This window comes from Zootermopsis nevadensis, unplaced genomic scaffold (genome assembly GCF_977971745.1).
Source record: "Zootermopsis nevadensis isolate Lab colony 2312 unplaced genomic scaffold, Znev_1.0 Znev_ptg000019l, whole genome shotgun sequence".
Taxonomy (NCBI): Eukaryota; Metazoa; Arthropoda; class Insecta; order Blattodea; family Termopsidae; genus Zootermopsis; species Zootermopsis nevadensis.
Window position 1 is genome coordinate 1,438,357 of NW_028259151.1, and position 13,765 is coordinate 1,452,121.

The 13,765-nt window shown below is 39.4% G+C and overlaps 1 protein-coding gene across 3 annotated transcripts in view; it reads left to right on the forward strand.

Moving 5' to 3' along the window:
* The window catches only part of LOC110827499 (TOX high mobility group box family member 3), a 312,988-nt gene that overhangs the window by 275,295 nt on the left and 23,928 nt on the right, over positions 1-13,765 (forward strand). For all 3 annotated transcript variants that reach the window (XM_022059214.2, XM_022059216.2, XM_087351384.1), the window contains 2 exons: positions 1,660-1,775; positions 9,174-9,309. In XM_022059214.2, coding sequence (XP_021914906.1) covers positions 1,660-1,775; positions 9,174-9,309 — 252 coding nt within the window. The remainder of the gene's footprint in view (positions 1-1,659; positions 1,776-9,173; positions 9,310-13,765) is intronic.

Sequence of the window (13,765 nt, forward strand, 5' to 3'; positions counted from 1 at the left end):
AACCATCTGATTCCATGAAAGGCGAGGAATTTCTTGACTAGCTGGTAGTAAACATCACAAACAGAACTCTGCTCCACGGAATTATTCTTGTCACTAGGCTTTCGCAGTTACCATCTTCAGGTGAATGTATAATGGTTGGGGGAATTTTGAAAGCCCACAGAGTGCAGGCAGTTGGTGGCGATTTCGATCTGATGCTGCTGATTTGTGAAGCGGACGAACGGGCTACACGATTGATTATAGAATTTAATTTCCGATGCTAACTAAACCAGCTCTATGCAGGTATTAGAGTTATTCTTGAGAAGATGTTAGTCACTCAAATGATCAGGGAATTCCTGGCCTTTTATAGGACCCAAAGGTTCATTACCGTACTTACAACAGCGCTCTATTGGCCCTTATCCTGGGTCAGATCAATCCATTCCACAACCTAATCGTTTTCCTAGAAGACTATTGAAATAGTATCCTTTCATATACGCTATTTCTGGTGGATAGATCGTAAATATCTGTGTCTTGCCAGTATATAGTGATACCATGGAGCTGTTTACAGCCGCTCACAGTGGCAGATCCCCTTTGTTGCATCGTGTACTAACCGCGCAATTGTGCCCCGGTGTACAGTTCTAGCTGTGGTGGACAAACTGGCTGCCACCTCCCATCCCCTAACTGCCATATTTCGAATTTAACCATTTTCATTACATGGAAGACTTTTTATGCTAAATGCTACTGAAATGCTAAATTAGATAATCTTGTTTATTTCTACAGTCATTGCTCAACAAGGTTATTTTTTAAGTTATTTAACTTGAATCAAAAATTAAATAATGCAGTTAACAATCTTTTATTATATTTTCTCTCATGTGAGTTTCTTTGTACATTAGATTCCGGTTAATTGGGCCATCAGTTAATCGGGGCAGCCGTTTATTTGGGACAAATTTTAAAGAACAAACCTTTTTAACTCTTTACGTGGAACTTCTCTTAATTGGGGTAGCCGCTTAATTGGGCCAAAGTGTTTTAGTCCCGATGTGTTTAAATTAACCGGAATCCACTGTATTCTGCTTTTTAAAGTAGACGCGACGTGATACAGTTATTTCTCTAGAGCAGTCTTTCTAGAGGTGTAGCCTTTTGTGGTTGTTTCAGATTTAAAATCGCCGTCTGACAGTTCTATTTGCAGTATTATGGTTCTTCCCTTCAATGTAACCATAACATTATTTCTGGCTGCGTTCTATTCATAGGCTAAACACGGAGTATTAAACATTTGCCTCTCCGCGGCTTGGCGCCATGTTACAGGAGTAGTAATATTGTCACACAAGTGACGTTGCTGTAGTTTAGCCATCGCTAAGCAGTCACTCTGAGATTGGTTGTGTTGGGCAATACATCCATCACGCTCTTGGTCTCTTTCTTCTGCGCACGTTGCTCTAACTTTCATCCCCTTTAACTTCTGTAAGGATTAGATGGTGCTGCTTGTGAACTTCTTAAAATACAGGATTCAGAACTGTTTTTGCTATAAACTGTAGAAATTATTTGTCACCTTTTGTGTGTATATTTTGTTAAGGGAAGAATATGTGACACTAAAATTGCTTCAGTATTCTGTAGAGTCTGGTAAAATGCGTTTTAAAAATGAATGCAGATACTCCCAATAACCTATTTTATAAATAATTTGCTTTACAGATGGCTGGCATGAAGCGGCCGTCTCCAGAGCCGGCAGATAACGGACTGGCAAAAATTCAAAAGAAGCCGAAGGTTCAGAAGAAAAAGAAGAAGAGAGATCCTAACGAACCGCAAAAGTAAGTGATGTACGAGGGTCGCTCATTAAGTAATGCCCCACATTTTTTTCCTCAGAACATATTTATTCAAGATGGCTCAAATTTAGTGACAATATAAATCAATGTTTCCTTTACACATACTATTTTTCCACATAGTCCCCATCAACTTGTACGGTTTTACGCCAGCGTGGAACAAGTGCATGCATGCCTTGCCGGTACCAGCTCTTGTCCTGTGCACGTAGCCATGTCCTCACTGCTTGAATCACGCTCTCGTCATCTTCAAATCTTGTTCCGCGGATAGCATCTTTAAGTGGCCCAAAGAGATGGAAGTCGGAGGGTGCCAGATCTGGACTGTAGGGTGGATGGGGTAGCACCGTCCAACCCAATTTGGTGATTTCTTCCCGGGTTCTCAGACTTGTGTGAGGGCGTGCATTGTCGTGCAGGAGCAAAATTTCTGCTGGATGCTTGTGAGGCCGAACTCGTCGAAAACGCTTCTTGAGGGTTTTCAGGGTCCTGATGTACGCGTCTGAATTGATGGTCGCACCTCTTGGCATCACATCCACAAGAATGACCCCATCACTGTCCCAAAAGACAGTCATCATGACTTTTCCGGCGGAGGGAGTTGTCTTGAATTTCTTCTTTCTCGGTGATTGAGGATGATGCCACTCCATTGACTGCCTTTTTGTCTCTGGCTCAAAGTGGTGTATCCAGGTTTCGTCACCTGTAATGATCCGGGACAGAAAGACCTCTCCCTCAGCATCAAAACGCTCCAACAATTCAGAAGAAATCGTTTTCCTTTGAATCCTGTGGTCTGCTGTGAGACTTCGTGGAACCCATCTTGCGCACACCTTCGAATATGCGAGAGCCTGGATAATTGCAATCACACTTCCATTGCTGACTGAAAGCTGTTGGGCCAATTGTCGAGTTGTGATGCGCCAATCCTCACGAATAATGGCATCCGCGCGGTTCAACATGTCTGGAGTGGTGGCTGTGGCAGGACGCCCAGAGCGCGGCAGATCACGGAGCTCGGTTTCTTCACTTCCTGAAGCTTTAACTCTCTTAGCCCAGCGACCAACGGTGCTCCTATCGACTGCACAGCTTCCATACACAGCACACAAACGTTTATGAATGTTCACCACCGTTTCTTTTTCAGCAACAAGGAATTCAATTACAGCTCGTTGCTTGTAACGAGAGTCGTTCACAGACGCCATTTTAACAGTTCACTACAGCTCCGCTATCGGTTGGAATCATTTGAAACTCCGTACACGAACGCGGGAAACATCAAATCTCAAGCATGTAAAAGTACACTTTTCTATCTTCATTATTGGCTGAGAAAAAAAAATGTGGGGCATTACTTAATGAGCGACCCTCGTACAATTTTGTATTTAACACTGATCTACCGGCCTCCACGTGTTTTACGTCCTCCCCAGTGAAATGCGACAACTTTCTTCAATATTCTCTTGTAAGTTGTTGCTATGCTGTTCCAAAATTGTGTCAATAATTGGTTGTGTTAGCTGTTGGGTTACAAAATAAAAGTTACAACAATGATGATATTCTCTGTTCAGAATAACTGAAGCCTAGACATAACTGAGCTCCGATAAAATACCGGCCTTCTAACGAGGGAGGGTTGCAGAAATATAGGCGTGTCTCGAAACCAAACGTATTGCAGTGTATGTGGACTGGAAGAGTGTTTGAATTAATCCATTAGAATCGGCCTAGTGACTGGTGGTTTGTTGTCAAAAGTGGCTTGCCTGCTGCAACGTGGATAAAGATCCTCATTCCAGGTGTTCCAGAACGTACTTCGTGAAGAAACATTCTCCATATGAGTTCATTTGTTTTGCAAGTATTGATTTAGGTGGCTAGACGGTGGCATCCTACCGCGGAGCATGAGGTACAGTTCAGGGTGTCCTAAAGAAATATTCGTGCTGGAAGAAACTGCACAGTGGCAGATTTCTCTCAGAATTAATTACTTTTTACCTGCCAACAATCATTCCACATACTCTTCTTTCACCGAGGTGTGAGTTGGGTGTTAGCCCTGACCAAGCAGCACATTCTCACGTCCTCTCTTAGGCCCACTCGCTTAGCTGGTCGCAGAGTAAAGGTAGTTTCTGTTTCTAGTAAGAAATGTAGGAAGAATTTTAAGCCACGCCGTGGCTTCCTGCTGTGAATGGTTTGGCTGATCCAAGAAAAATTGTCAAACCTTTTTGTTACTAATGTATAAAATATCGAAATATAAATGCAGGCAGTTCCATACCTAAATTAGTATCTTTATTGCAGCAGTCTTTTGTTTGTTGTGTTTATTTTTGGTGATTAAAACTGGTATCATTCGTATCGCGGACGTCGGCTCATTGTGAAGTAGACTTTCAGTTTACCGTATATCCTCTTCTTCGTCCGTATTTGTAAGCAGCTTACTGCCATTTCTAATAATGTACTATAGTAAACTAATTTATTAATAAATTAAAATAACGTTTTAATAATATCATTTTACTTCAAATTGATGATTACCTTAAAGAACTTCGAAACCACTGAGAAATTCTTGCAGGGCCTGTTTGTGGGAATACTGAACTAAGATCATGAGTGTTTGGCACTCGACTCAGAATTCTTATAACATAGGCCTACTAATTCTGTGTGGTGCTATACACGTGATAGTACCCAAACGAATTTCGGACTGCATTATTAAAACAAGCCGGTCGCAATGGCCACGCGGTCTGAGGCATACACCTCGTGCGCTTGAGCAATGGGACCGTGGGTTCGAATCCCACTCAAGGCATGGATGTTTGTTCGCGTCTTTCTGTGTTGTGCTGTCCTGTGTACAGGTAGAGGCCTTGCGACGGGCTGATCACTCGTCCAAGGAGTCCTACCGAATGTCTAATAGGATTAAATGAATGAATGAGTACCTCAACACCTGCAGCTAAAAGAGGATAAAGATTTAAAAAAAAAAGCAACATTGGCCTAATGGTTTAATTTATTTACTGTTAATGTGTCTAAAGAAAATCGAAATGGGTTCGTGGATAAGGGGTTTTCGTTTTCAGAACAACGTGGATTCCGTAAGTTGGTTTTAACAGCGAGAATACAAGAAATGTGTGCATGTGTGTGATAAAAGTTCTGTCCTTTTACTGTCCGTATTGCTGATTGTCGTTTAGTGAGACATTTTGAGTACGTCCGAAGTTAGACTACCAGCCTCACCGTGTAGAAACTACATTGGCTTAAATGGTGTCCAAACAACAGGTAATATCAGTTGTCAAAACAAATATGAAAACAGAATTTGTTCTTTCAAAACGTAGAGTGAAGACTAGTATTAATTTTACTAAACCGTAAGAAGTGCAATCGTTGTATTCGTAATGAAGATAAATCAAGATCTCTTTCCGGTCTGAATCTTCTGCCTACTTTGGAAGATTATCAAAGACTTTTGCTGGAGTCTAATCTCTTTTACGTAATACAGTACCAAGTCAGCTTGGATGCGAGTTTCTAAATTTCTTCCACATTTCAACGAGACACAAATTACGTCAGTGATTAATGACTACTTTAAAAGTTTTAATTAACTGAAAACGTAAAATAAATTATTTATTATTACGCAATTAACGTCTGGTAAGTAGCTGGGGGGATGTGGGATTATATCCCTTCCCACCGATTGCCTCGTACTACCACTCATTTCGTTTAATTACAGTCGTCTTCGCTTTGTAGTTGGCTAGGGTTTCTTTCTCTAGCGAAGCATCGAAGCTTCTTTAATTCCATTCTGACGGCCGCCATATCTTCACACATATCAGCTTTACAACCGTTTGATTGAGGGAACCTCATAGCCTGCGGTTTAACTGATTTTAAGACAGTCCTGCCCTATGTTTTCTGATCAGATGTCGTGTGGCAGGCGTAAAGCGTTTTTCTTCACATTCTCCTCTTCGGCTTGTTGCCGCAGATGTCGCGTGTGTGGTCCAGAAGCAAGAGATATGAAGAAAGACCGAACTAGTAGAGTTTATGTTTGTAGGATTTGAGGTTTTCACGGCGGTGAGTCTGAAGATGACTGTCTTCTGGGTTGTTGCACCGTGTAGTATGGTAGAAGTTTACCAACGTTTGAGAGGTCCTTGCTGCCTCCATTATCATGACGCGGGCGCGGCTTACTAATCGCCCTGATGATGGAGGCAGCAAGGACCTCTCAAACGTTGGTAAACTTCTACCATACTACACGGTGCAACAACCCAGAAGACAGTCATCTTCAGACTCAGTGAAGTATAAAAGTTTGCATATTTACTTTCATCGGGCGTGTTCCTTGTAAAAGTTATCCATCCCCCTAACGGACTTATCATCGCCATTACCAATCACTTCAGTATCCATGGACATTACTGCTCCTTTCTTCTTCTTTGCTTGCTGCGTAGTCAGACACATGAATTTCCAATTTTCGTCATAGCATATATACAAGAGTGGGCAGTGGCGGCTTGCATAGACAGAGAAGAGGGCGGGTGGGGTATCAGAGATGAGGTAGCCTGCTTGACAGACGTATACTGCAATTTAAATGGGCCATGTTTTATTGATTGTACAGAAAGATCCATTCTGCAAACCCCCTTTCCCCCCGGTTGCTCTCGCTCACTCTCGTCTCCGTTCGATAACAGTAACAGCTTCTCTTTCCATAAAACATTACTCTGCTCCCCCCTACATCACCTTCCCCTCACAGCATCACTGCGCCATCCTGCCAGTGGAGAGAAAACATGGATAATTTGATTCTAGGGGCTGTCTGTCCCCATTGCTTGATACATCCATCACAGCTGAGTAAAGTAGTCAGGGCCATAGATCTTAAATATACTGTTTTATATATATCATTCTGAATTACAACAAGGGTTGAATACAGCCGTGAATGGAAAACGTGTCTAGGACTGGGAATAAGTAGGACGTTTTCGCACTTGAAATTATGTCTTCATATTGCAACACCCACTTTTTACATTTATTGCCAATAAACTAGAAAGGACTCCCAGCATTTTGAGACCGTTGTGAATTTATCACACTACATTTTTCGTTTAAAGTTCTTTGTTATCTACTTACGGTGTTTTATGTATTTTTATTCAGTTTAGGGTACACATTAGCTCTGAGAAAATATCGGTGTTTTTCCTGTGGTATTGATGGTGTGAGAATCAATTGTGATTTATCACAGATTAGAAGAGAACACGTGGTTTTTGTTACGAATTCTGAATACGGTAATGACCTCTAAGAGAGTTTCTGGAAAATTTTTGTTAACAAGATTTTATGTAAGATCACAGCACACAAACACGCCGGTAAAGAAGACGACTGCCTTCTGGGATGTTGTACTTTGTAGACTCATAGAAGTTGACCGACCTTTCAGAGGTGCTTATTGCCCTCATCATCGGGGCGATGAGCATTGATCAGCCCTGATGGTGGACGCTGTAAGCACATCTGAAACGCTAGTCAGACTACACGGCGCAACATCCCAGAAGACAGTAAACTTCATTCTCGCCGCTGTGAGAACCTGAATATTACGTCCCCGAAGTGCTATGGTACGCGTACCACTGGTGGTTCGCGAGCCAATATTGAGTTGTACGCGAACTAAGTAAGAAAATCAAAAGATAATATTAACATAAATAAGTTTTCCCTGAACGCATTTGGTTAGTGGTACATTTAATGTGTTAAATTAGAATTAGTGGTACTGCATTGAAAAAAGGTTGAGAACCCCTGGTATATAGCCTATATGGAACACGTTACAATTTAACATATGATATAGGCTCCTGGCCTGATAACAAAATTATGGCGGAGATAATGGCTGACCGCAAAGAGAACGTCGCCGGCCGACCGATGACCGCAGGCAGTTCTTGCTGAGTCAGGGTGTCGAACTACTTGTTACGTGCTGTAGAGGTTCCCAAGCAGTTTGTTTTTTGATTCGTGATACATGAATACACATTACACAAGGAGAATTTAACTTTCATCGTTTTTAAAACATATTTTTAAAATATCGCGGCATAATGTAACTGTTTGCTGTTCGTTGGGAAATGTTTGACTTAGTGCGTCGATTTGTTTTCTAAAATTTAGTGGAAATAATGCGGCTCTAAGGTTTTTGGGACGTAAAACTAGACCTGCAGACCTATCTTTCTGTTGGTCTCCGCAAGTCTCTTATTAAAGTAGGCTGAATAACCTGACGGTACAAAGTCGTCTTCAGTAGTTGATACTTACTTATCTAATAAAATAAGGTGTTGCTAGGAAAGCGAACTTGCTGCGTGCATACGTTTTGTTTAATGAAGGACGCTGTCAAAAACACAACATTTAATGTTGTTAATAAACCTGGATGTTCAGCACTGTTATTACAAAATCCTGTATTTATATTTTCCTGAGCACATGGAAACCATTTTCTTTTAAATCAGTTTGAATTTTATCCTCAACTGCATCTAGGTTTCCCAGTTAGTCTTCCGTGCAGTTTTTCCTTAATAGCTGTATCTATGTGACTTGAAGCGTAGAAATTATGAAACTCTTCATCACATAATTTTATCCATTCATTTTGATCACGTGATATCTCCTACATCCAGATGTGTTCCTTGTCATTATGATCTCATGATCCCTCAGACACCCTTTTTCCATCTCAAAAAGGCAAGTCAAGTTTTTCATCCACATGTAAGAACAAATACAGCCTGTTTTTTTATGATAGAATGTCAAAGTCAAGTGGTTATCACTCCTAATCTTGGCCCATAGACGTTGTTATGCTGCTATAGTACCTAAAGGCAACGACCACTTCCTTCTGCATTGTTTCCAATCTGTTATTTATTAATCATCCTATCATTAGATGTTAGTCTGGATTACTGAGAGCGTTGATAAATAAACTACAAATAAATAGAGAAATGATGTTTAGGGAGTTGATTCTACTGCCAGTCTTCATGTGATTCATTGTGATTGCACTGACACATCTTTTACCACTTTTTTATTTCGATGTTAATGACAGCTTATGGTAACGAATGTGGAACGTTTTTTCATGTTAGGCCTGTAAGTATGTGCTAGCCACTAGACCACTGGATAGTTCAGAAATGGTTGTTTTCACTTGTATTAGACATTAGATTTCTTCCAGTCCATAGCAGAGGCGGTTGTTGAGCTAATGGGTAGGTCCAGTTAATATGACCATCTAGGTTCAGAAGAATATAAACTGTGTATCTCATATGCACCGGCCGCAGTAGCCATGCTGTCTGAGGCATGGTCCTCGTGCGCCTGACTGCTGCGACCGTGGATTCGAGTCTCAATCAAGGCATGGATGTTTGTCCGCTACCAACCCGCACTGGCCAGCGTGGTAGCATATGGCTAAAATCCCCAAATGGGAGTTCTATGTCCAGTAGTGGACATTGAGAGGTTGAAGGTATGATGTTCAACATCACATTATTTTAAAATGATTTTGAAAATGAAAATTGATACCTGTATATTGTATTTTATGTTCTCCAGACCGGTGTCTGCATATGCCCTCTTCTTCCGTGACACTCAGGCTGCCATAAAGGGACAGAACCCAAATGCCAGTTTTGGTGAGGTGTCAAAGATTGTTGCCTCAATGTGGGACGCCCTTGACGCAGAGCACAAGAATGTGAGTACCGTACTATATTTGATCATTCTCAATAACTCTTCATTCTTTTCTGCTTTGACTTACACAAGATTATTCTGTTTTGCGCTGAATATGCTGTTGGTATGATTAAAATGTCCTTTGTGTGGGTCCAGAGCAGAATATTAGTCATAATGCAAGATTGCTCAGGTTCAGTGTACGTTGATAAAATTCTCTGTTTTGAGTCCTTGTTGAAATTTATCAAACTCACTTCAGCTAGTTTATGCAAAATTAACTTCTACTGAGATATTGACAGTATTATTAAATTAACCAAGAATAAATACATAAACTGATACTGAGTAGCTGTAGAAATTGTACTGTTTTGAATGAGTTAAATATTCTATTTTATGTTAATTTTGTAATATTATTATGTAAGATTTGAGGTTCTCACAGCGGTGAGAATGAAGATTTCTGTCTTCTGGGTTGTTGCGCTGTGTAGTCTGGTCGATGTTTACCAACGTTTCAGAGGTCATACTGCCCTGATGACTGAGGCAGTATGACCTCTGAAACGTTGGTTATATCGACCAGACTACACAGCGCAACAACCCAGAAGACAGAAATCTTAATATAATTATGTTTGGCTCACTAGAGTAGCCACACAGTCTAAGGCATTTAACTGGAATTGTGGGTTAAAATCCCGCTTGAGGCTTAGCTGTTTGTCCATTATTTTTTTAGTGTTTTGCTGGCATGTGTATGTAGTGGCCCTGTAATTGACCAATCCCTAATCCAGGGACTCCTGTATAAACATTAATACAAATTAATAATTTCAGAAATTAATTCTGAACTCAGAGATTCCAGAAAACCTTATCTATAAATGTTACAAGAAAGGAAAAGAGTGAGAAATAATATTTTTAGAAAATTATGACCAAATAATGAATTGAATATGAGAAACGTGTGAATAAGGTGACTGAATGCAGTTTGTGTTTTAAAACAGATCTTGAATTTGTATATGTATAATTCTGAGTACACGTTTTGTAGAGTTTGAGAACAGAAAGTCATATCTTGAAACTTTCGTTCTGGTCAGCTTAGTCAGCTTAATGGTGAAAGTGCCTGAGATAAGAATGAGGCTTCCAATACGACTTCTGAATGTGTGGCTTCATTCTGATTGCTATCAGAACTTACATACTCTGAACAGTTTTGTATGTGGCGTGTGTTACTGTAAAATGTACAATTCTTCTGAACTTGCTATTGGTGGTCCTATGTCCATGAAACATATGAGCAGAAAACAGCCACTGTTTAAATTATCTAAAATTGTTTTCCCTTAGACATAGGTTAGATGTCAGTAGGTGTTTAATTCTTGGAAACTAATTTTCTGTTCCATTCTGCCCCAAATGTTTATTTTGCCCTTTATTATTTGCACAAAGTACATGAAAGTCAAGAGTGATGTGGAGATCATGTCTGTAGACATGTTATATCTATTTTAGAAACTATTTGATGGATTTTATTTTATTTTGGATTGGGGTCTACTGAACCAATAAATACCCCCTGCTTGTTGTGAATTTATCATAAAACTTTTAAAGATTTTGTCAGTAATGTCTCATGGTACAGAAAAATGGTTTATGACATAAAAGACTAATCTCATAAAGTTCTACAGCTTGCTTATGAAATATCTTTTGGCATGACTTATTTTTGATGGATTATAAATTAAATATAATTTCTGATTGTTGGGTGGTGTAATTTCTGCAAAGAAATATGCTTTGCTGCAATTAATTAGTATGTATGTGTAATAAATGAACAGTAAGGCCTGTTTGGAAAGTAGGCAAATTAAAGTTTGGAGTATATCTATACATTTTTACTCTTAAAAAGAAACTATTGCTCATAAATCTTGTGTTGGCCTGTGGTTATTTACACAGGTATCATTAATAGGTTAAAAACAGTGCTTCTTTCATGTGTAGTGTCTCCCATAGTGACTTAAGCTGTCCTTTGGACAGCTGGGTTTTCATTCTTTGCAGAAACAATAACTGAATTCAGGCAATCTTTTGGGCCCCACACAGCCTTCTATTCAGTGGGTACCAGAGTCTTTCCTCAGGCTGAAGCAGCCATAAGCTGACAATGCACCTCTATAACCCCGGGACCTCTGCAGAGATTAAATTAGACCTTTGAAAGTTTAAAGCGCCAGGAATGAAATTGCATAAGAGCAAACTCGCGTATACAAAAGTTTGCATTTCACAAACAGCTTTTACCGATTCAACGATCTCACTGGAGCAAATTTGAGTTAACGAAACACACGTAATTGAAGAGATGACTATTTATAATTTTTATTCAAACTCAGTGATATAAGAATTACGATTTAGTAAAAGAAGCAGTTCGAGAAACACTGTAAAATGCTATAAATAATAGTAAAATATATTTTTTCACTTTTTGACTTTCTGCTTTCAAAATAGGCGTTATTCTGAATCGGCGCAAATCGAGGGCTACCTGTAATGTGAGACATGAAGCTAGTAAAACCATCAGGAATAAAGAAAGGAAATATCTGAAAGGCAAAATTATTGAGCTTGATACAAATAATAAGGACAAAACTATCAGAGATCTGCACAGAGGCAAAAGTGATTTTAAGAAAGGATATTAACCTCAGACTAATTTGGTAAAGGACGATAATGGCAATTTACTTGCTGATCCAATCAAAATTGTGAATAGGTGGAAAAATTTCATTAGCCAGCTCTTAAATTTTTATGAGACTGGTGATATTAGACAGATTAAAATACATACGGCTGAACTGTTAGTGCCAGAACCTAGTTTAGATGAAGTTGAACGAGCCATTGGGAAGTTGAAAAATTATAAATCTCCATGTATTAATCAAATTAAAGGAGGATTATTTAAAACAGGTGGCAAAAGGTTGCATATGAGGATCCATAACCATTTCAGTTAATTTGGGATAAGGAAGAGATGCCACAACAATGGAAGGAATCCATAATTATTCATATTCATAAGAAGGGGGACAAGACTGATTGTGGTAATTACCGAGGAATTTCTCTGCTAGCAACCTCATACAAAATTCTATAAAACATTCTGCTGGCAAGATTAACGCCATATGTGAATGAAATTATTGGGGATCATCAGTGTGGGTTCAGACGAAACAGATCAACGATTGATCAGATCTTCATCTGCCAGGTACTAGAGAAAAAATGGGAATACAGTAGGACCGTATATCAGTTGTTTATAGATTTCAAAAAAGTCTATGACTCTGTGAAGAGAGAAGTGTTATATAATATCCTTATTGAATTTGGTATACCAAAGAAGCTAGTGAGTCTAATAAAAATGTGCTTAAATGAAACCTGTAGCAAAATTCGAGTAGGTAAATATGTATCTGAGACATTCCTCATCAAGAATTGTCTAAAACAAGGAGATGCTTTGTTTCCCTTGCTCTTTAACTTTGCACTAGAATATGCTATCAGGAAAGTCCAAGATAGGCAGGAGGGTTTGCAATTGAATGGGACACATCAGCTATTGGCATATGCTGATGATATTGGGGGACAATATGAATACAATAAAGAGGAACGCAGAAGTTTTACTAGAGGCTAGTAGACAGGTGGGGCTAGAAGTAAATTCAGAAAAAACCAAGTACATGTTAGTATCTCGTCATCAGAAGACAGGCGGGCAGAATTGTCTTAGGGTAGCTAATAAGTCCTTTGAAAGGGTTACAAAGTTCAAATATCTGGGAACAACAATAACAAATCAAAATGATACTCGTGAGGAAGTTAGGAGGAGACTAAATTCCGGAAATGCTTGCTACTTCTCAGTCCAAAATATTTTGTCTTCCCGTCTGATTTCTAAGAACCTGAAAATTAAGGTATAACAAAACAATAATTTGCCTGTTGTTTTGTATGGGTGCGAAACATGGTCTCTCACTCAGAGGGAGGAACACAGATTGCAGGTGTTTCAGAATAGGGTGTTGAGGAGGATATTTGGGCCTAAGAGGGAAGACGATGGGGCGTTGAGAAAACTCCACAAAAACCCCAAATCATACTATATTTTTGGATTCTGTGAATATGTATTAAAATGAAAGGAGGTGTAATTCTGACTTTCAGTGTAGTGTCAGTAGCTTTGCAACAGTTTATTTGTATCTGCATGGTAAAAGTTTGATTTGTTTGTAGCTGAGTGGTTATAATTCGTCTTTGTTCGGGAAGTTAGGGTTACAAATCTAGGCCCAGATCATGACTGACTGTCGTGGTTTTCGTCATTTTCTCCAGGAAAAATGTCGGGAGAGTATCGCAAATTGTGCCTGACAGCTTTCTTACAATTCACTTTCCATTAATCATCCTGTTATTTTATGCCTTCAGCTTATAGTCTAAGCTCCTGATGTCTTTTTTGAACCACATATAAATAGCCTGACACAATGTATACGGTATGGTCACTGTACACTTCAAACCATTGAAATATTATGTTGTTTAAGTTTATAGCTTCCAGTTTGTGACTAAGTATGCTAGTATTTACTTTATGT